Source organism: Lytechinus variegatus, chromosome 1 (genome assembly GCF_018143015.1).
Source record: "Lytechinus variegatus isolate NC3 chromosome 1, Lvar_3.0, whole genome shotgun sequence".
Taxonomy (NCBI): Eukaryota; Metazoa; Echinodermata; class Echinoidea; order Temnopleuroida; family Toxopneustidae; genus Lytechinus; species Lytechinus variegatus.
Genome location: NC_054740.1, coordinates 38,707,661 through 38,730,330, shown reverse-complemented (window position 1 = coordinate 38,730,330; position 22,670 = coordinate 38,707,661). Strand labels below are relative to the sequence as shown.

General features: G+C 37.6%; 1 protein-coding gene across 3 annotated transcripts in view; it reads left to right on the top strand.

Moving 5' to 3' along the window:
• LOC121413510 (sushi, von Willebrand factor type A, EGF and pentraxin domain-containing protein 1-like) overlaps nucleotides 1–22,670 on the top strand; it is a 46,632-nt gene that overhangs the window by 20,833 nt on the left and 3,129 nt on the right. For all 3 annotated transcript variants that reach the window (XM_041606355.1, XM_041606347.1, XM_041606338.1), the window contains 8 exons: nucleotides 8,530–8,658; nucleotides 11,603–11,725; nucleotides 14,625–14,708; nucleotides 15,254–15,364; nucleotides 17,925–18,116; nucleotides 18,585–18,809; nucleotides 19,532–19,668; nucleotides 21,392–21,494. In XM_041606355.1, coding sequence (XP_041462289.1) covers nucleotides 8,530–8,658; nucleotides 11,603–11,725; nucleotides 14,625–14,708; nucleotides 15,254–15,364; nucleotides 17,925–18,116; nucleotides 18,585–18,809; nucleotides 19,532–19,668; nucleotides 21,392–21,494 — 1,104 coding nt within the window. The remainder of the gene's footprint in view (nucleotides 1–8,529; nucleotides 8,659–11,602; nucleotides 11,726–14,624; nucleotides 14,709–15,253; nucleotides 15,365–17,924; nucleotides 18,117–18,584; nucleotides 18,810–19,531; nucleotides 19,669–21,391; nucleotides 21,495–22,670) is intronic.

Below are 22,670 nucleotides of genomic sequence, written 5' to 3'. Positions count from 1 at the left end.
ATGAAATGGTCATTTATAGCATTCGCTACCACTTTTGCATCAAGATTTGGAATACTAACGGATGGTGCAGATATCGTACCCTGGGTAAGTATTTTAATTTCATGATACCAAGCTGAAGGGTTACTTTTTTCAGTTTACTGATTCTTATGTTGTAGTAGTCTTTCTTGGCTTTACAATGCACCGAGCAGCCTTGTTCCGTATTTCCAGCGAGACTGGTCCCCACGTGCGAAGGCACGTTGACGTTGATTGATAAGGGCTTTTATTTGGGCTGTCATCCATGGTCTGTTCATACTGTGAAATTTAACTTGTTTTGCTGGGAGATGAATGTCTAGCTGCTCTTGAACCATCGACATAAGGTTGGTACACTTCGTTGTTACATCATTCGGAGTATAAACATTATCCCATGAGGTCTGAATTATCCATCTGCCAAAAGAATTATCCATCTGCCAAAAGATCTAATGCCACTATCCTGAAGGGATAGTCATGCCTTGTCGTGGTTTTGCGCGATTCAGGGGAGTCCAGAATACACAATTGTGATCGCTACTTCCAATTGGAGAAAACAAATATATGCGAGAGTAGAAATCAGCACAATTGGTAACGACTTTATCTAAGATATTGAAACCTCTTGTAGGTTGGTCCAATATTTATTTAAAGCGATTGTTATTCAACAAAGGTTGTAGATCCAGATCATTCATATCACCAAGGACAGTCACACCAGCGTCAAGGTACTTCACTACATGTAATTCACTACTCAAAACATTTACTGCAATAATACTGTTACCAAGTACATGTAGCAATTAAACAGGCACTTTTCCTCTCAAAAGCATTTTAGTTTCTCTGCAAAAATAAAATCATAGGCTAATATATTCGCTGTATGAATAAGATTTATCTCAAAATATATAATTAAAGACAGGCAATTCATTACACACAGTCCGTGAAAGACTACAGGGTTGGTCAGTTTGATCTCCTTAAAAGAAGCATCAAACGCACCCTGTCAGAGATCAATCAGAAAGATATGGGAAGTTTATAGTTTTTCGACAATTAAGCACGCATCACCCCTGGCACGGGACCAAGCTAGGAAACGCTCTTACACGGAGATACTGCAGGAGTAATGATCTTCGATCAAGAAAAATGAATCAGCTACAGGAACTGCATCCTCGATTTCATAATAATAATAATAATATAGGATATTTATATTGCGCACATTTCCACCTTGTTAGGTGCTCAAAGCGCTCCTATATTACCCGGCTAAGCTAGGCGTTCATAGCGCACACAGCTTCTTATAAGGAATTACTTCCTACCGGTACCCATTTACCTCACCTGGGTCGAGTGCAGCACATCGTGGATCAGTTTCTTGCTGAAGGAAATTACGCCATGGCTGGGATTCGAACCCACGACCCCACAATATACCACAATATCTCATCGTAAATTATCGGCGATCGTTTCAGCGACGGCGTTTCAGTGTGTTCTTTAAAATTTCTCTGAAAGGTTGAATGGTGAAGTAATACACGATGATGTTAGCTCCTCCATTGAAAGACACAAGTGCGTTAGACAATGTAACTATATGAGGGCTCACACCACGACCGGTTACAGTGACAAAAAAAGTCAGGAAGAATAGAGGGAGATAGGAGAAGAAAAAAAGGCATGTAATGATAAGAGGTGTACGAATAATTCGTAGGTTCTTGCGCAACACAGATGTCCCGATCGGATTCGATGAGTGTGGCTCTTGCCCCTGTGGTGATGAACCCCGATGGGAACGACCGTTTTGTAATCCATGAACATGCACTTCTGCGCTGACACTCCTGATGTAATTTTCCCCTTGCCCACCATCTGAATCTACCTGTGCCAATGGATGAGGGGAGATGCCATTTCCGGAGGTTCCTAGTACATCCAAATGCTCTTTTCTGACTCTATGTACTCGGATTCTATTCAAATGCTTCATGGATATTTTGACGATGTGGACGTACTGAAACAGAAGGGAACCCATAACCAACCACGCCATCCCAAATATACTGAAAGAATACGTTGTAAACGATTCCATGGTAAAGTCTATAGCGCAAATTTTCAACTCCGGTGAAATCACCCTGATGACCTGGACCGAGTCGGGTTTGGTGAAGATGAAAATAATCATCACGGCGAAGTGGAGAGTGGTGAGGAGGACAGATGCAAAGACGAGGCGATTGCGAGTGGCTATCCTGGAATGGAGCATCGGTTTCACAATGAACATGTATCGGTCCGTGTTCAAGAGTGCGACGTGGAGAATACTGACACCGATCAGAGAAGTGGCCAAGAATCCTGTCACTCGGCAGAAAGTCATCCTCCCGTCCTCCCATCGGGTGAGTTCTCCCATTATTTCGGCGAGTAGTCCAACGAGGCATATCGCTGAGAACGCTGCATCGACGACGGCCTGCGCAATCACACAGACCTTACTAGAATCTGCCATGTCCGTCGAGGAGATCTTTGGTACAACTTTCATGATCATCAAGTTTCCCAACAGTGATAGGATGCTATGGAGACCTGGGAAACAATTTAGTGCGAGTGACAACGGAGATGGATCGGTGGATGTGTTTGACATATTGCTAAGAGTAGACATGTGCATCGGTCCGAGAAGGGGAATGGGATCCTCCATCGTAAAACAGTCGGGTTATGACGTATTTTTTCCTCAAGATATACGTTGGCCTAAAAGGTAGCTGCCCGATGCACTCATTGTTTCCCATACACCTTCAAAAGATTATTCCGACCAGCCAGTTCAACGGGACCACCTTGGCATATTCCTCGTCTCTTTTACGCGGAATGTAATTTCATTGGTAAAATTATGGACAATATAGTTACAAGGCTTTGGAGAATACCAATCATGCTGCAATATCTGGAAAATGAACTGATTGAATAAAGGAGAGAAACAAATGTATTTCTTCGGAAGTCCATGCGTTCAGTGTTCAGAAGGTTGTGCGATAATACACCTACGCACGGTGCGCTCTGATTTGATAGAATGATAATTAAGAATGACTGACCAATTCCCCATTCATCTTTTGTCATGGAAGAGTGAAGAAAAGAAACTCAAATAGTGATTCTTTTTTTTCATCGGGTAATCATTTGATTATGAAAGTGAATGATGAACTAGGGATTAATGTGGATTTAGTGAGAAGAAAGATTGAACTTTTCGTGTTCTAATTGAGCTAATTAATCAGTCGTTAGCTCTAACGTGGAAGGGGTGGCAAAAAGTATTAAAAACACACACATAATCATATCATGTAGGGTATCATTTTAAATGTTCTATTTATTGATATTAGGTACACATTGATATTTACTACAGCCGAGGAGGGATTATCGATCAAAGTCAGATTTCCAAACTTTTCTTGAGGAGTTTATATCAAAGTAACTATCTTGGATTTTCCATATGACACTAACATTTCGCATACAGGGGTACGTGGCACTGATTTTTGTCGGCCACCAGCAATGTGACCACCGGGGTTCGGCAAAATGACCGCCATGAAAATAACAGCAGGTCGCATTTCATAAGTTGGGTATGCAAATAGGATGGCAGATGAACAATTTTCCACACGGTGCCATGGATAAATTGTTGCCACATCACATCATCTTGACCAAGTTTATTGAGTAAGATCTCATTTTGAAAAAAACACCTAAAAGCTAAATATATTACAACAAATAAGATCAATACAATATCAGGAACAAAAAACTATAGCACATCCAGTTTGAAGTAACAGGGAGCCGGTGGATGCGGTAAATGATAGAATGTTAATCAAACTAAATTAACAACTTGATGTAATATGACTGTCAGCCTCATATTTCTAGGCAATTTAAAAGCAGGGAACAACTAAATGTTGTATGTCAGCTGTGATCTGCGACCTATGCAATTAGTAAACTGGATTTTTTTTGCTAATTATCTAATTTGTAATCTAAACTTTAGTACAAATGTTGTGTATCATTGCAACAAACATTTCTACACATGATGAAGTCATTTTGCCAATGATATACAGTGTCAGGCATTTCGGGGGCAAAATTGGAAAATTAGTGCAATTAGTATGCATACAATAACAGGTAATAAGTCGATTTTGTTACAAACTTGATTATTGATGTTGCAAGATTAAAACTGTAAAATACTGAGGTGATGCAATGTTGCATGAACTTTTGACACCATTTTATGTGCAGCATGTCCAATTTGAGAAAAACACATTTCAAAATTAATATTTACATTGACGTCTTTGTAATAGGTGTTAATTAGTCATTTTAGGGAAAAATAAAGGCATTTGAGACTTAAAACTTATTCATTATTTCCAGAATGGTAATACCTAGTAAACATATAAAAAAATATTTATTATTGACCATTTTTACCCTGTTCACGAAATTGGACCATGACATGCGACCAGCAATGGTAATTTTCATGAGTTTTATATAAACTCTGGCCCTGAAAGTTGTCATATAGGCATATAAGGCACTGATTATTGTCAGACCCCTGCTTGGTTGCCATTTTGAAATACAAGATGTACGCCATGAAAGATATTTTGCTCAAGTTTTACGTATGACCTATAAAACCGTAAATTTGGAGGAAAATGAATATTTACATCCTTGATTCAATGAACACAATAAATTCGCTGCTATTTTGAATTCCGAGGTTACCAAGTTGGAATGATGTACAACATTATAATGGTGAGTAAAACCCATTGTATTGGAACTAAAATAAATCCAACACAATTAACCACGTCTTTGTCCGTTGCAAAGATACTTTGGCACCCTTAATTGCTGATATAGCTGTTACGTAATTACGAAGCACCATCATACTCAAACCAGCTAGCTTTTGTCATGTTTGAATATTCTGCAGTTACACATTTGAAATGGGCTTTGCTTGAATAATAACCATCCGAAAAAAATCATTTTCTGTTGAGAGGCTGTAATAAAACTGTCATTTTGCTAAAAATTGACATGAAGAAAACTGCTCCAGACTTGTAGTACTGATGATTGTATACTGATATGATGATGATGATAATATAATAATGATAATAATAATAATGATAATTAACATTACTAACATATATTTTACAATTTCAAAATAGAATTAAGAAACAGAAATTCTCCAAATAATGATTTTGCCCATACACTGAAGATCGTGAGCCCGGCAGTCACTCAGGAGCGCCACAACGGATGTTACTCTATCACTTAAAAAAGGGGAAGTTCAGGGGAAGATCTGAAATCTCAATCATTCCGCTCACGCTTTGCTCTCGCGTGAACTAATTAGTTATTTACCTATCTCTCTGTTCATGATTACAAAAAGTGCTTAAAATGTCAATTTTTAAGGTCGGAATGTCAAAAACTTTTTGCTCACGCTTTGCGCTGGTATCATTTTTTTTTAAATCAAGACATTTATGTAAAACAGCAATTTAGCTGATCTGTTTACCCTATACTAGTATAAATATTTTTTGATAAATAAATAAAGCAAATAAATTTAAATGTTGAAACTCGTCTTCATTGCTAACTGTATACAGTCCTTAACAAGTCTCTTTTTTAATAAGGCCAGAACGTATATCAAGAATCTCTGCTCGCAGTAATCATCTAGTTACGCATCTTGATCAGGATCACAAACGATGCCCAGAATGTTCAATTTTCAGAACGAAATACATGTGATTTGAAAAAAAAATAGCTCGCGCTTTGCGCCCGCAATTTAGATACTATATGGCTTGAGATTAAATATATTTATGTTGTAAACAAAAATAAAGCTAAGAAGTGACTGCCTCTACAAATAAACAACAAAAGTCAACTCTGAGCGGCCTGAAATGGCTTAGTCTTTTTCCTATTTACGTAAATACATATGATTTAATTTCCTTGAAATGATAACAATAATCATATTGGTAAACTAATCTTTAGACTAACTGATAGTGAAGGAAGTATGTATACATGTAGATGGCTGTTCGAGTTCGGGTAACAAAACTGATAATGGGTGGCAGTAATTGTCTTTAAGCAAAACAGACATAGAAAAACTCTATCATGTCTATGGTGAAGTGTCTTTGTTATTCAGGGTCTCCACGGAATCAATTAATGTCACAAACTGGTTTTCCTAAAATCAGCACAATAAGACTTGTGATTTCAACCCTGGGCATATTTCCTTGAGGCTAACATTGTTAATCCGACAGGTTGAAAATCAAGAGACGAATTCTAATGGCGACCCTAGATTATTCTAATCAGTTTATAAGGGGCAAGACGAGCTAAAGAAAATAATTGAAAATCTTATTTCGTGATTAAAATCAACTGATACTGTTGCATAAATGATAAACTGCTATAATTATTTCGTGTTATCATTGTATGTCTTATGAAACGAGGTGTTTGTGTCAATTGAATGAATTTTATTACTAAATTCAAATTCAATTTATTGAATTTTTTTCATCAATTTAGTATTTGCAGTGGTGTTAAACGATTTACCCGACTAAGGCTTCTCTACAGATTTCTTTATTGTCTCTTCCCTGTTCCTCCCGTATGGGCGGAAATCCCAGGGGGGGGGGGGCAGGGGGATTGCGTCCCCCTACCCAAAATAGTAGGGGGCTCAATATCAAATGTCCCCCTACTATTTTTTTGTCTTTTATGATGGAAAGAAATACATCATTCAAAATCGAAATAAAATATTATTTTGGACGAGATGACCTTACATTTAGATTGATAACTTTTTTTTTTTTTTTTTTTTTTTTGGGGGGGGGGGGGGTCAAATTTTAAGCCCCTGTTTCCCCTTCCTTTGGGGAGAAATTTCCTCCCCATTCTACTCTAACTTTCCTCATGACCTGAAATTTTAGAGTGGAGCCCTACTGGAAAGACCTATCGCAGTGTTCCATAGTGTGTGCCACAACGTTCACAATGAGGAACACAGTGTAAAATCACCTTCACACTGCTAGATTTGAGCATATCGACAGTGTCAATCACAAATTCATATAGTCGACCATGTGAACATGCTGTGAACAGTCACACTGTCGGGGTGTCCACAGTGTGAATTTATCTTCACACTGGTGAATTCGAGCATTCTAACAGTGTGAATAATGTTTTCACATATCTGTGGACGCACTGTGATCACACTGTGTCCACAGTATTGAAATATCTTCACACTGTTGCATTTGAGCCATTTTGATATAGTGAGAATAATATTCTTACATAGTCCACTCTGTACACACTGTGATCACACTGTGTCCACAGTATTGAAATATCTTCACACTGTTGCATTTGAGCCATTTTGATATAGTGTGAATAATATTTTTACATAGTCCACTCTGTACACACTGTGATCACACTGTGTCCACAGTGTTAATTATCTTCACACTGTTGAATTAGAGCATTTTAATATACAGTGCGTATCAAAAAAAGTTTACACTTTGAAAAAGCCCTGGGAATTAAAAAATATAAAACATGTAGGTAATTTTTTTCACATATAATCTTAGGTTTGGGTCTCATCTATCCAAAGAAAGTTAAAGTTTTAACAGAATGTTACACTTGAGTGAGCACTGTCCATTTTTGCAAAGTTCGCAGAAATCTGTTTGCGCAGAAATGCTTGTTTTTACTCTGTGTCAAGGGGAAATATTTTTCTACAGTTATATCGTCATTTGCTTAAATGGATCTGTACCAATGTTGAAATGTGGAAAACTCTTCAGGATATTACAAACGTATAATTTTACAGGATTTTTTCTAAGTGTAAACTTTTTTTTTGATACGCATTGTAGTGTGAATAATATATTTTACATAGTCCACTCTGTGAACACACTTTCTAGCATGGAGGGCGGGGCAGCGGCCCCTCCTCAATCCTTTCACTGCCAGTCTGCCATCCATTGTGGAAAAAGGGTATGGAATGCGCAAATATGAAGGATTATGATGACATTTATCATACTATGATTGTAATAACATTCGTTACTGATGTAAATCAAGATTGCCTTCGTCATGTGCTTTTTTTTTGCACACGCAATATGAATGAATGTTCAAAGAAGAAACGGAGAATAATATTAATGACAATGATAATGACCATTATAATATTAAAAATAGACATACTGAAGCTTTTCGACATGCACTCATCGGAGTAAAATCACATGAATGACTAAAAGTTACAGTAAATTAGTAATATATAAAAGAACGAAACTAGACAATAGACGCCAAATGTCGAAAAGCATCAGTATGTCAGTTTTTTAAGGCTATTTTACGATTTTGCGGTACCAAACAATTATTCTAATAATAATAAAAATAATATAGCTAGATTTTTATAGCGCTTTTCTTTCAACGGCTCAAAGCGCTCACATCATATCATTACTCCGGTCATTGGGTTTCAATCCCGCACGAAATGTGCACAATTTCCACTCCCTGTGGAACATTCCTTGCATTCATCGCAGCCTCATAATGGGGCTGGTAAATTCAATCTACAATAACTTTTGGTGAGAGTACGGTGAGAATTTGTACGTAGATCTAGTTCATTCTCGCCATTCTCTGTCTTATTGAGAATTTTCTGTCACTCAGTATAATAGGATTTATTGTCTGATTCCAAATATAAAGAGATAGACGAATGTGCCTTGATGAACAATGGGGGATGCCAGCATGAATGCAGAAACTCACCCGGAAGTTATTCCTGTACTTGTATGGAAGGTTACGCAGTGGACCCTTATGATCGATACAGATGCACAGGTAAAACGATATCCCCATTCCTTTTTCCTCTCAGGACTACATAATAAAAGAAATCTATATCATATACGAGTATCTTATCCATTATGATCCAATGGCGGATCGAGGGGGGGGGGGGGGGAGGGGTTCAGCCATTAAACATACTACATTTGAAAAAATGGTCATCTGTGCCCCCTTTTATTTAAGATCCAGGGCCCCGCTGCATAAAAGTTACCATCAGTGGCGTACCGTGGGTCACGGCATTGGGGGGGCACCAGCAAAAATTTTGAGTCACTTAGTGAGCGCGCGAAGCGCGCTCAATTGTCAGGTATACTGACCTAATAGAGACATTTTAAGGAAGCACTTGTAGTCATTGTAATCATATATAAAAATACGCATCTCAGCAATCAAATAATGCGAGCGCGAAGCGCGAGCTGAAAATTTTTGATATTCAGACCTAAAAAGGGACATTATAATCGATTTTGTAATCATGATACGTACCTGTCTCGCTAAACAATGCGAGCGCGAAGCGCGAGCCGAAATTTTTGTATATATTGACCCCAAACAGGGAGATCTTAAGGACTATATTTTAGGAATCACTTAATAGTATACATATCTCACCAGTGCCAAGCGCTGGCTGATTTTGTTAGAATTACATCTGAACACATGAAGCACGTTGTGTAGTCATTGTAATCATGATTACCATACGCATCTCACTTATCAAATATTGCGAGCGCGAAGCGCGAGCTAAAAATTTAGATAATTCAGACCTGAAGCGGGGCATTCTAAGGCTTGCTTGTAGGAATTTACTAAGACCATACGTATTTCACTAACCAAATGATGCGAGCGCGAAACGCGAGGTGAAAATTTTTGATATTCAGATCAGAAAAAGGGACTTTTTAAGGACTGATTTTAGGAATTCACGGAGAGCAGACTTATCTCACCAATCCACTGATATGAACATAATCACGAACAGGAAATGTTTTATATTAAGACCTTAACATGGGGCAATCATTTTAAGTAGTCATTAAAAAAGAAGCATATGCCACTACATAAAACAATAATATATTTGGTGTATATTGACTTGAAACGGGAGTTTTTCGTACAACAGGTTTACACATCTCTCTAAACAGACAATGCGAGCACCAGGAACAATGACAACATAGGCCCTGAGCAAATTATGTTTCATAAAGTTATGATAAAAATGTTTCCTATGTGATATAACATGATTATAATGTAATATACCATTATAATGAATAATAATTTCTTCTTTCCCACTACGTTCCTCTTCCTTTCTCCCTCTTTTTTTCCTTTTCCCCCTTTTTTTTTTTTTGGTCAGCCGATTGGGGGGGCACGTGCCCCCCATGCCCCCGGTAGTTACGCCAATGGTTACCATTATGGTAATATCCAATCGTAACTTCCGCGGAATCCTGTTGATCGTTACCATGGTAGTTACCACTGGATGGCAAACTTACTATAATAGTAACTTTTAATTACTGTATGCAACGGGGCCCTAACTGGATCCGCCACCTTCAGGTCAAGTAAAAAATCAGGTCATTTTATTATAAAGACTAACTTTGACTTATCACATGTTAGTCCTATAATAACCATTATTTTACCATTTAGATGTGTGGGGAATGTCAGCATAAAATATAATTTGACAAAATATGTATTTCGGTTCATTTCCCGCTGAAAGCACTGACCTTAGCATGACCTGGAAAAATTTGCAAGAATGTAATAATGAAATTTACATTTTCTTGTATAACCTTTCCATTCATTTTACAAACTACACATAGCACTGCAATGAAGGGTGATAAATACAACGAGTGATTTGATGGCATTGGGGAGTTAAAGTCTGCCGAGTTTCACTTAAATTCAGATTCATTCAATAGTGGCATTATGGCTGCCAGAAGGCTGATATTCAGCATGCTTTCACTGCATTTCTGAATTAAATTTTCTTTCATTATCAGTCGAAAATCAAAGAGGTTGGGAGGCTTCAATAATTCTGAATATTCACTAGTAGATAAAAAAATATAAAAAGCAATCTAATATGAGGTTCTGAATGATTATCACAATACTTTCGTTAAAATTCTTAAAATTTGCACCTCTTTTAGTTCGAAGTAATGACCGAATTGACTTACAATCGTAGCTAAACGTACGACTGTTAAGACCTTATTAAGATTCTGAAGTGAATTCGTTTTTATAGCTATGAAGAGGAACGAATTATCCATTAATTCTCATTCATTTCATGATTCAGAACTTTTGTCTCTTGTTTTTTTATCATTAAATTCTCACAAAGTGTTGTAATGCTTCAAAATTTGGGTCGTAGGCCAATCGTAAGGTGCACACGAACATGAATGTGCAATATGCAATATAACTATGGAGCTTAAAATCGTAAAATATGTCTATATCTACCTTAAAAACCAATTACATTTCTGAAAGTACTTATCAATCCAAGCAAGTGCCTTTCTTAATTATAGATGAATTAATTCGTTCGATATAGCTCCATAACAACCCTAAATGCCCCCCTCCCCCAACTGTCGTACATTGTACATGGGGGCATGGTGAACTCCTTAAAGAAATTCACGACCAAGAAAAATAGAAAAAAATAAGAAAATGTGAAAAATCATATTATTCTTTTTCTGATAATTTTCACAATCTACGACTAAATTATTTCATATATTATAAAGGTCTAAGATTTTTCTCTCTTCGCTCAGCGGCGGCTTTAAATTTTTTTGACAAATTCGCCAGCTGCCCCCTCGACTGAGGGGGGTGGGGGGGCTCATTACGCCACTGATGTTTTCTTTAAAACCCAAGTACATTATTTTTGAAATTTGCCTTTTTTTGTATTTCACCTTTATTCAATATGAAACAAAAGGAAGTACATGAATTGAAAATAAGTCAGGTCACTCGTTTTTTTTAGAACAGAATTCTATACAATCCTAAAATGTACCTTTCTTTCTTCTAGACGTGGATGAGTGCTCGTTTGATAGCTCCAGGTGTGAGCATGTTTGTATCAACACAGAAGGAGGATTCTACTGCGAATGTAACTCTGGATACACACTCAATGGCGACGGAAGAATGTGTACAGGTGAACCAAGAATACACAAACAAAATACCGTAGGTGGATCGGGGGGGGGGGGGCGAGGGGCCCAGACCCCCCCCTATTGGAGCAAAAACAGGGGGGAACAAAAGAAAGAAAGAAATAAAGAATAAAAAAGCAGGGAAAAGAGAAGAGAATTAAGAAGAGGGAGACGAGTGAATGAAATAACACGAGTAAAAGACTTGGAAAATAAAAATAATCTTTCATATGTCACTAAATAAAATTTTTGCTCGCGCTTCGCGCTCGCATTGCCTTTTATGTGATTTACATATCTTGTTTAATATGGATCTTAAATATCAAATTTGGAAGTCAAAATACAAAACATATTTCACCCCGAACATCGAACTTTCATTATTTTGTTTGATTTACGAATTGATTTTTTTAAGCGATTTGTAAAAAATGTCAGTTTTACAGTCTAAATATTAACATTTTCTGCTCGTGCTGCGCGCTTGCAAATTTTTATTTATCAGGTACCTATATTATTTTCGTGCATTCCATAAAATTGTCAAAATATCCCTTTTCAGGTATGATTGTCAAGCGCTGCACGCTCGCATTTTGATTGGCGAGTGATGTGTGTCTCCATATTAATTATACAACAAACTTCTTAAAAATCCACATTTCATGACAGTCTATCAAAATTTTCGGCTCGCGATTTGCAATTAATTGTCCAAAATATTAGCAACTCATGCATCTTATTCATAATTACCAAAGTTATTGAAATGTCCAGTTTTCAGGCCGTAATATCATCAGATTTCGAGCCCATATTGGTTTTATAAATAAGATAATAATTAGATTGTCCCTTTTGTTTCATCTCTCGCTCAGCAAGAGGAAAAGGAAGATCACCATTTTAATATGATGACATGTCCTAAGGATGTCCCGGTCCTTTGTCAAAACTTAAAGTAATAATAATGAAAAATATCAGCTGTTCACTAAGTACGACCCATATCCACCTCACAATTTTCCTACAAATTGCTTGAAATATAGAGCTGAAATAAACCCATTTTATTGATTTTCAAGATAAAATGCCTAGTTTCTAGGTCTAAATCTGAAACACAGGCGAGCAAGTTTAATCAGATACGCAACATGTTCTCTATCATGTCTATTTGAATCATTATCCAGTTTCAGATCACAATATCAAACATTTTGTGCTCGTGCTTTGTGCCCGCATTATTAATATAGGAAGATCCCCTATTACTCATCCTGTTCACGATTTACAAAACATGAATAGAGTGTCCCGTTTTTAGGACTAAATTTCGATTGTTATCGCTCGCGCTTCGCGCTCGCATCAATGTTTTTTTTTGTTATATAGCTTTCCTGTTCACGATTCAAAATATTGATTAAAATTTTCCATTCTTCATGTAGAAAGGAAAAAAAAATTCAGCCCGCGCTTCGCGCTCCGCATTATTTGATTTTTTATTATGTAAAGTCTTCATGGCTAAGAGCAAGCAGTCCTTACAGGTACCTTTTCGATCAGTTCAAAACGTACATAAAAATTTCTGCTCGCGCTTTGCGCTCACACTATTAATGTAAGGAAGATCCCCAATTAATCATCCATTACATGATTTACAAAAACATGAATAGATTATCTACTTTTATTAGGTTAAAAAAATCTCGAAATTTTCTGCTCGCGCTTCGCACTCGCATTAATTGTTAAGTTATATACCCATCCTGTTTAAGTTACAAAAACTGCTAAGAATTTCCATTCTTTAGGTAGAAATGCCAAAACTTTTTTGCTCGCGCTTCGCGTTCGGATTATTTGATTGTTAAAATATGTAACGTCTTCATGGCAAACTGCAAGCAGTCCTTAACAGGTAAATTTTCGATCACTTCAAAACGAGTATCAAACATTTCTGCTCGCGCTTCGCGTTCGTAGTAATTATCTAGTTGCATAAAAACTTGCATGTCACATCTTTTTCATGATAACATTTCCAGAATGTTTAAATTCTAGGAAAAAAACACATAAGATTTAAAAAACAATTTGCTCGCGCTTCGCGCTCGCATTATTCAAATAAGGATTATATCATATATTCATGTTGATTTATAAGAATAAAGCTAAGAAGTGACTATTAGGACTGCCCCTTCAACTGTTCAAAGAAACAAACAAAAATCGGACGGCCGATCGGGGAAAATATGGTTGAAAAAAAATCCGGGCCCCCCTATTGGCGAAGGCTGGATCCGCCCCTGAAGAAAAAAAACGACGAATACAACACACACACCCAAATAAGAATAAACCGAAACAAAGGTGATTACACACAAAAATGTCATGTATAAAATGCGAATACACACCAAAACTACGAATGCACCCCAATATGAATATACAAAAAAATATAAATACATACAAAAGTACGAACACACACACCCCCACCCACACACATGATTACACACAAAAAGTGTGAATACACACAGAAAACTATAGGATACCTTAAAAACGAATACACGTGTAGCAAGAAAATACGAATGCACCCCAATTTGTATTGTTATTTCCATGTTCTTTTTGAATATCAACCTTAATCAATAATTTTTGAAGCGGTCAAGCAAGCTTGCTTTTCAAGAAAAGTTGAGGTCCATTTCTTTTTAATCTGTATAATTCTTTACGTATGTTTTCCGTTCTTGTGAAAAAAGAAGTATTTTCAAAGTAGAGCGCCTGCCTCAAGAGTGGGAGGTCGTGGTTTCCATTCCCGACCAAATTCACTTTTAAAATGGGACCTAGTGCCTTCTTGACAGGCGCTCAAAGCAATAGAAGGGAAAAGAATAGGGCCTGCTGAGAGAAGCGTTCATTAGATCTGAAGCGGCTACTCTGTGGGTAGATGATAATTATAATAACTATTCATTATTATGACTTTTATTATCCGTTTTCATAAACTAGTGTTTAATTTATTGCTTGCAGCTGATGTTTGCCTGCCTTTGTCATCTCCAGCTAATGGTCGAGTCAATGTATCATGCAATGCTGATGGTGCAAATACTTTACTTGGTATGTACAGTAAAAGATTTTTCACATATTCATAATCAAAGAAAAAAAAACATTGGAAAATATCAATTTTGATGAAAAGAAAGGATAGCCAGAAATAGATTAATTGAAAACAATTTGAAAAGAAAAGAATAATAATTAAAAGTTGGTAAATTACGAAATTGAAAACGTATGCTCCATTGGAATTGTGTCCAATGCTCTCCAAAAGTTAAGAGGAACTGTTGCCCCCCATTAACTTCTTCCTATTGTTAGCAAACCCTCAATCAAGTGACGATCCACCTCGGATCTAAGCCGGCGGAAAGGGCATACAACCCACACCCCCTTTATATTGATATAGCTTAATCAAATAAAAAATGTCATTTGCGCCCCCTTTCTTTTCAAATTTGGTATCTCTGCGCCCCCTCCATTTCAAAATCATTGGTGCGCCACTGGTATTGTAGGAATACTCGCAACCTTTTCTCTATACTTTTGTACAGTGTCCCAGTTCTCAATGTTACGAATCATCGTTAAAATTATCTTTTTATTTGATATCCTCTCTCGAAATATAGTTGGATCGAGGTGTGCTTATGAATGCGATGCTGGATTCGGATTGAAAGGGGAGACGGAGCTGTCGTGTCTCTCTGGTGGACAGTGGTCAGGCGCCCCACCCACGTGTGTCCGTAAGATTGATTTTAATTTCCAAACTGGATTACAATTGCGTCAGGGATAAAAGAAACCCGACTTCATGCACAGATACATATCACATAATTTTAATTCATATTAGAATATAGCAACAGAAAACCTCTTGTATAAAGTTATATAAATTTAGACCAAATATTCATATCTTATTCAGGCGTATCGCTAATGGGGGTGACCGCCCTCCTAATAATGAACAAAAAAAAAAAACGGAAAAGAGGAATCAAGAAAGAAGAGTATGAAAAATACAGTTCTGGGCACTGTTGCATAAAAGTTAGTGGCGGGGGAAAGGGAGAAAAGGAGGGAGAAAGGAAGAGAAACGCAGTGGGAAATAAGAAATTATTGTACATTATAGCATGTTATATTACCTGAGATATATTTTTTCACAACTTTATGAAATATAATTTGCTCAGGGACGATGTGTTCATCATTCCTGGTGTTCGCATTGTCCGTTTAACGAGATATGTAATCCTGTTGTACTGAAACACCCCGTTTGAAACCAAATATATTTCCTCGTTATTGTTTTATGTTGTGATATGTGCCTCTATTTCATGACTACTTTAAGTGATTGCCTCATTTTAAGGTCTAAATATAAAATATTTCCAGCCCGTGCTTACGTTTTCATTTTTATATTGGCGAGATATGTCTGCTCTTCATGAATTCCTAAAAAATCAGTCCTGAAAATGTCCCTTTTTTCTGATCTGAATATCACACTTTTTTAGCTCGCGCTTCGCGCTCGCAATATTTGATTAGCGAGATGCGTATGTTAATCATGATTACAATAACTACAAAAGGTGCTTCGTGTGTATAGATGTAATTCTAACAAAACCAGCAAGCGCTTGGCACTCGCATTAGATGTCTATGGTGAGATATGAATACTTTTAAGGGATTCCTTAAATTCCTATAATGTCCCTGTTTGGGGTCAATATATACAAATATTTCAGCGCGCACTTCGCGTTCGCATCATTTGGTTAGTAAAATACGTATGGTCTTCGTGAATTCCTTCAAACAAGCCTTAAAATGCGTCTCTTCAGGTCTGAATTTCCTAAATATTCAGCTCGCACTTCGCGCTTGCAGTATGTAAATCATGATTATAACGACTACAAAAAAAGCGTCAGTGTTTAGATGTTATTCCAGCAAATTCAGCAAGTGCTTGATGGCACTCGCACATGTATACTCTTAATGGATTCCTAAAAAATAGTACCTGTTTGGTGTCAATATATATATATACACAAATTTCAGCTCGCGCTACGCGCTCGCATTTAGCGAAACAGGTACGTATCATGATTACAGAAATTCGCTTATAATGTCCCTTTTTCAAGTCTGAATATAAGAATCTTCAGCTCGTGCTTCGCGCTCGCATCATTTGATCAGTGAGATGCAGATCCATTTAATGGCACAGCCCTTAAAACGTCTCTACAGGTCAGTATATCTGGCATTTGAGCGCGCTTTTGCGCGCCCGCTAAGTGACTCATTTTTTTTTCTGGTGCCCCCAATTCCGTGACCCACGATACGCCACTTGTTACCATTATGATAACTTAGTCATCCAATGGTAACATGCATGGAATCTTTTATTTTGATCGGCTGTAAATTATCGTTACCATGGTAGTTATCATTGGATGGCAAAGTTACCATAATCGTAATCTAAAAAACTTTAACTTCATTCAATCAAGAGCAGAAATTGAACAGTTCTGTTTGTTCCATTTTATTTTTTTGACATCTTTTAAGCCCCCATCACACTTATTCGGAATCAGCAGGAATCAAGCGGAAACTGGAACGAAACAAATATTCAAAACATCTCAAAATTTTTGAGAGGAACTTATTTATTCACCAAACTGGAATTGAAATTCAGTAAATTGGCCAGGTGAATCATCATACACTTGTCAAAATGAACCGCAATGGAGTCAGATTGATAATTCGTGCTACATTCTTGGACATTCTCGGCGCATTCTAAATATTCTGACTGCATTCTGAGTGCATTCGAAATAATATTGTAATTTCTTTTGGCCGTCCCGAAGGTTTTGGTCATGTTCAACACATTCGAGGGGTAATTTCGAACGGTGTTCGAAGTAGATTTAAATGACCAACTGGTGGTCAAACAATAGTCCTTTCATTCAGGTAAATTCTGCTTGATTCGGAATAAGTGTGATGGGGGCTTTACACTATACCTGAATAGTTTACATGGTAGACCTTAATTTGGTCCCGTTTAAAAAAATCCTGTTATACTAGGAAATTTCTGTGAGTTTTAAGCTTCTTATATCATTAAATCTGATTTGCCGATGTCAAAGTTGTCAGAGAAAATATGCATTTGCTTATAATAAATATTTATGAAAGGCGAATTAGGGACCCATTTCATAAAGAGGTACAACCATGGTGACTTTTCCATGTATGGCAACTACCATTGTAACAGGGCTCAGCAGCCAATCACAATAAAGGATTCTATAGTAGGTGCAATAAACGGCAAAGTTATAATAGTTGTACTTCTTTGTGAAACAGACCCTCGGTTGTATGAAGCATTATTGTTGTGAAAATTTCATTTTTAAGGAGTACAGTGCTCAACACTCGCGGTGCCGGAGAATGGTCGAGTTACCCCGGAGGGTTGCCGTCTGGGCCCCAGTTCATCGGGGTCTGTGTGCCGCTTTTCGTGTAGTAGCGGATTCAACCTGCTCGGACGGGGTAATCTGAGGTGCAACAAAAAAGGGGTGTGGTCGAACAGGGCTCCCCTCTGCTCAAGAGGTAATACACAAGAGTAGAATGAATCCATGTGTCCCTTTTTTCAGTAAACAAAAACTTTGAATTTCGATATCTGGAGGTTCTAACAGGCTTCAAGCAATTGGTATCCTGATTAAAATGTAGGCCCATGAGTTTCAATTTTGTTTCCTGGAAAACTAAATTGGTTTCAACAGGTTATACTGATTACATATTGTTTACCTAATAAAAAATACATTTCTTTCGTCAACTGCGCAAAATTCCCCTTCGTTAATAGATGAATATTATCAATTTGAGGAAGGACAAATGTAAAAAAACCCCAGTACATTAATAACATTTTCTGATATTGATATAAATGTACGGTGCATAGAAAGTTTTGATTGGATATAAGCTCTAGAAGTATTGGTTTATTATTACCATTTTTTATTATTACTATTAGCATGATTATAATTATTCTAATTACAAATAAATTCATATTTTCTCATCTCCAAAAAGATGCTCTCATACGATGCGCCGATGACGTCACGACTCGCTTACCCCGCGGTAACTCTGAGATGACCATTGACCTTCCAGAGCCTGATCATCTTCTGGACATGGTCAATGCCACCCATTCAATGACTGGTCATCTGTTTGGGGTTGGTCAGACTGCGGTCACTTTTACAGCCTACTCGATTGACCATGTAACTTGGGCATCTTGCACAATGATGGTGACTGTTATAGGTAAAGTGTTTTGTAACATTTGTGATTTATTCTGTATTTTTAAACAAGTACACACACATTGATACAAATATTGCTTAAAGCATTTTCATTCATTTCTTGAATGATATAAGAGGCGTCCATAGGCGAATCCAGTTAGGGGCGCATCCGCCCCCCCCCCCTCCTCTTAATGAGACACAAAAATGATTTTTTTTAGGGGAAGGAATATACATAGGCAAGAGGACTTTTTTTTTGCTTGTCAAATTTTCCCTTAAAAAATGACCAAGTTTTAGTAGTGAAGACCTTTTTTTTGCTTTACAAAATGCCCCCTTCCCCCTTTGGAAAATCCTGGATCCGCCCCTGATACCTTCCCCAAGATGCCGTAACCAAGCCCTTAGACCACTTGAAGATTGAGCTTCACTGCATGTTTTCAAGCGGGCAAATATTAAAAAGGAATAAAAATATGGGGGTACTATCATTTACAAGGACACCATTTTTTCATATATCCAATTATTAACAGACCCCCAACTTCTTATCTTGCTCCGATCCCAAAGAGTAACCTAAACAAGTATTTTATGTTTCCCCCACCCTAAGTAATGCCTGAAATATTCTATTTCTATGATTAAAAAAAAGAAATCTGCCTCACAAATCAAGAAAAAAAAAAGAAAAACAACTGATTTATTCTCCCATTTGAATATATACAATTAAAATTTATACATTTGTCTTTTCTTTCCTAACCATTTCAGACAAAGAAAAACCCAGAGTAGTGGATTGTCCCCGCTCACAGACGATAAAGACAGAAGAACAATACATGACGTCACTAGAAGTGCCTGAACCTATCTTCATTGACAACGTTGGGGTCGTGAACATTACAAGGATCATCGTAAGTTATGAGGGGTTTCACAAAACATAGATTTGGGCAGGGGTGGTGCCACAGGATGTGACTGCAAAAACTTCATTAGGATTCGTAGAAGATGGTTACGAGTGTCATTTTGGTGGTGTTGGTTCATATGATACTTCTGCCACCACACCATGAAATGAAGACACCAGACACATTGATTTATACACCCTTCCTAATGATGGTGTTGGTTCATATCCCACCGCTGCCACCACACCATGAAATGAACAGACACCAGACACATTGATTTATACACCCTTCCTTTTTGATGGTGTTGGTTTATATCCCACCGCTGCCACCACACCATGAAATGAACAGACACCAGACACATTGATTTATACACCCTTCCTTTTTGATGGTGTTGGTTCATATCCCACTGCTGCCACCACACCATGAAATGAACAGACACCAGACACATTGATTTATACACCCTTCCTTTTGATGGTGTTGGTTCATATCCCACCGCTGCCACCACACACCATGAAATGAACAGACACCAGACACATTGATTTATACACCCTTCCTTTTTGATGGTGTTGGTTCATATCCCACCGCTGCCACCACACCATAAAATGAACAGACGCCAGACACATTGATTTATACACCCTTCCTTTTTGATGGTGTTGGTTCATATCCCACCGCTGCCACCACACACCATGAAATGAACAGACACCAGACACATTGATTTATACACCCTTCCTTTTTGATGGTGTTGGTTCATATCCCACCGCTGCCACCACACCATGAAATGAACAGACGCCAGACACATTGATTTATACACCCTTCCTTTTTGATGGTGTTGGTTCATATCCCACCGCTGCCACCACACCATGAAATGAACAGACACCAGACACATTGATTTATACACCCTTCCTTTTTGATGGTGTTGGTTCATATCCCACTGCTGCCACCACACCATGAAATGAACAGACACCAGACACATTGATTTATACACCCTTCCTTTTGATGGTGTTGGTTCATATCCCACCGCTGCCACCACACACCATGAAATGAACAGACACCAGACACATTGATTTATACACCCTTCCTTTTTGATGGTGTTGGTTCATATCCCACCGCTGCCACCACACCATAAAATGAACAGACGCCAGACACATTGATTTATACACCCTTCCTTTTTGATGGTGTTGGTTCATATCCCACCGCTGCCACCACACCATGCAATGAACAGACACCAGACACATTGATTTATACACCCTTCCTTTTTGATGGTGTTGGTTCATATCCCACCGCTGCCACCACACCATGAAATGAACAGACACCAGACACATTGATTTATAAACCCTTCCTTTTTGATGGTGTTGGTTCATATCCCACCGCTGCCACCACACCATGGAATGAACAGACTCCAGGCACAGTGTTTGAACACCCTTATTTAGATGATGTTGGTTCATGTACCACTGCTGCCTCCACACGACTTACATTCTTCATTTTGATGGTGTTTGTTCATGTCCCACCATTCCCACCCCTTTATAACACCTATGAAAACTTGTGTTTTCTTTTTAGCAGAAAATCCATTCAGCCGTTGCTATTTTCCAATGTGTGTTTTTTTGTTGAATTTGTAATTTCCATGCATTTAGTTTGATTTCCAGGGTCTGCATCATCAAAGGTTATTCAACCAAACCACACATTTCCATACCTTCTTTAAAAACAAATCTTTCTTTTTTTTCTTAAATTGTGTGCTAAGGAGCCTTCAGGTCTTATTACATGGGGTACTTACGAGGTACAATATTTTGCATCGGATAGCAGTGGGAACACGGCTTCCTGCACCACGTCTGTGACTGTCCAAGGTAGGTGGTGTCTTTGCTGTACATTCAGTTATCCTGGTGGGTGTTTCATAAAGCTGTAAGTTACGAGTGACTTTATGAATGACTGTTATTCCAACACCAAATTTTCCACTGATGTTGGGTTAGCTCCTAAGAAAAGATCACCGCTCATTTGTAAAGTCACTCATAACTTACAAACAGACTTGAGTGTAACTTGCGGGGCATTTAACAAAAGTTGCATTTGATTCCAAATCATAAGTCCTCAAATCAAGCACAAGTCATTTGTGAGGATGTAGCTGGGAATTTCAGAGATGGTGATGCAGGATGGTACTTGTAGTGATTTAAGATCTCTATTTATATCTAAGTAGCTGTTTGTAATGTACGTGTATAAAATATTTTTATCTAAACCTAAAGGAACTGTTGCCTAGCGCCATGAGCATCTCTGGATGGTGTGCACGCTCAATAAGATATCACTAGTATTATTATTATAAGTCCACCCCAACAAAAAGCTGATTTGAATAGAAAGAGAAAAATTCAAACAAGCATAACACTGAAAATTTCATCAAAATCAGATGTAAAATAAAAAAGTTGTAATATTTTAAAGTTTCGCTTAATTTCACAAAGCAGTTTTATGCACATCCTTTTGGGTATGAAATTGAGGGGACCGATGACATCTCCCACTCATTATTTCTTTTGTATTTTATTATATGAAAAATTGAAATATTATATTATTCAAACAATAAAAAAACGAAAGAAATAGTAAGTGAGTGACATCGACTCACTCATTTGCATAACACTGAGTTGAGCATAGAACTGTATGTGAAAAATAACCAAAAACTTGAAATGTCATAATATCCTTATCCGATTTTGATGAAGTTTTCAGCATCATTCATGTTTGATTTTTCTCTATTTATTCAAATCATCTGTTTTCTAGGGTGGACTTGACCTTTAAATCCCATCGCAGCACTCGTGTCCTTTGGGAAGGCGTTTATCTACATGTACATTTATCACTCTCCACCCAGGTGTAGTTAATGGGTACCCAGCAGGAAGGATTTCCTTGAATGCTCGAGCGTCCGATCAGGATAGCCGTGTTAAAGCTGGGGTAATAGTATGCAGCGCTTAAACACATTTGTATTAAGCCCTATATACATGTTGCATATTATTATTATTATTTGATTGAATGAAAATTTGTACATGATT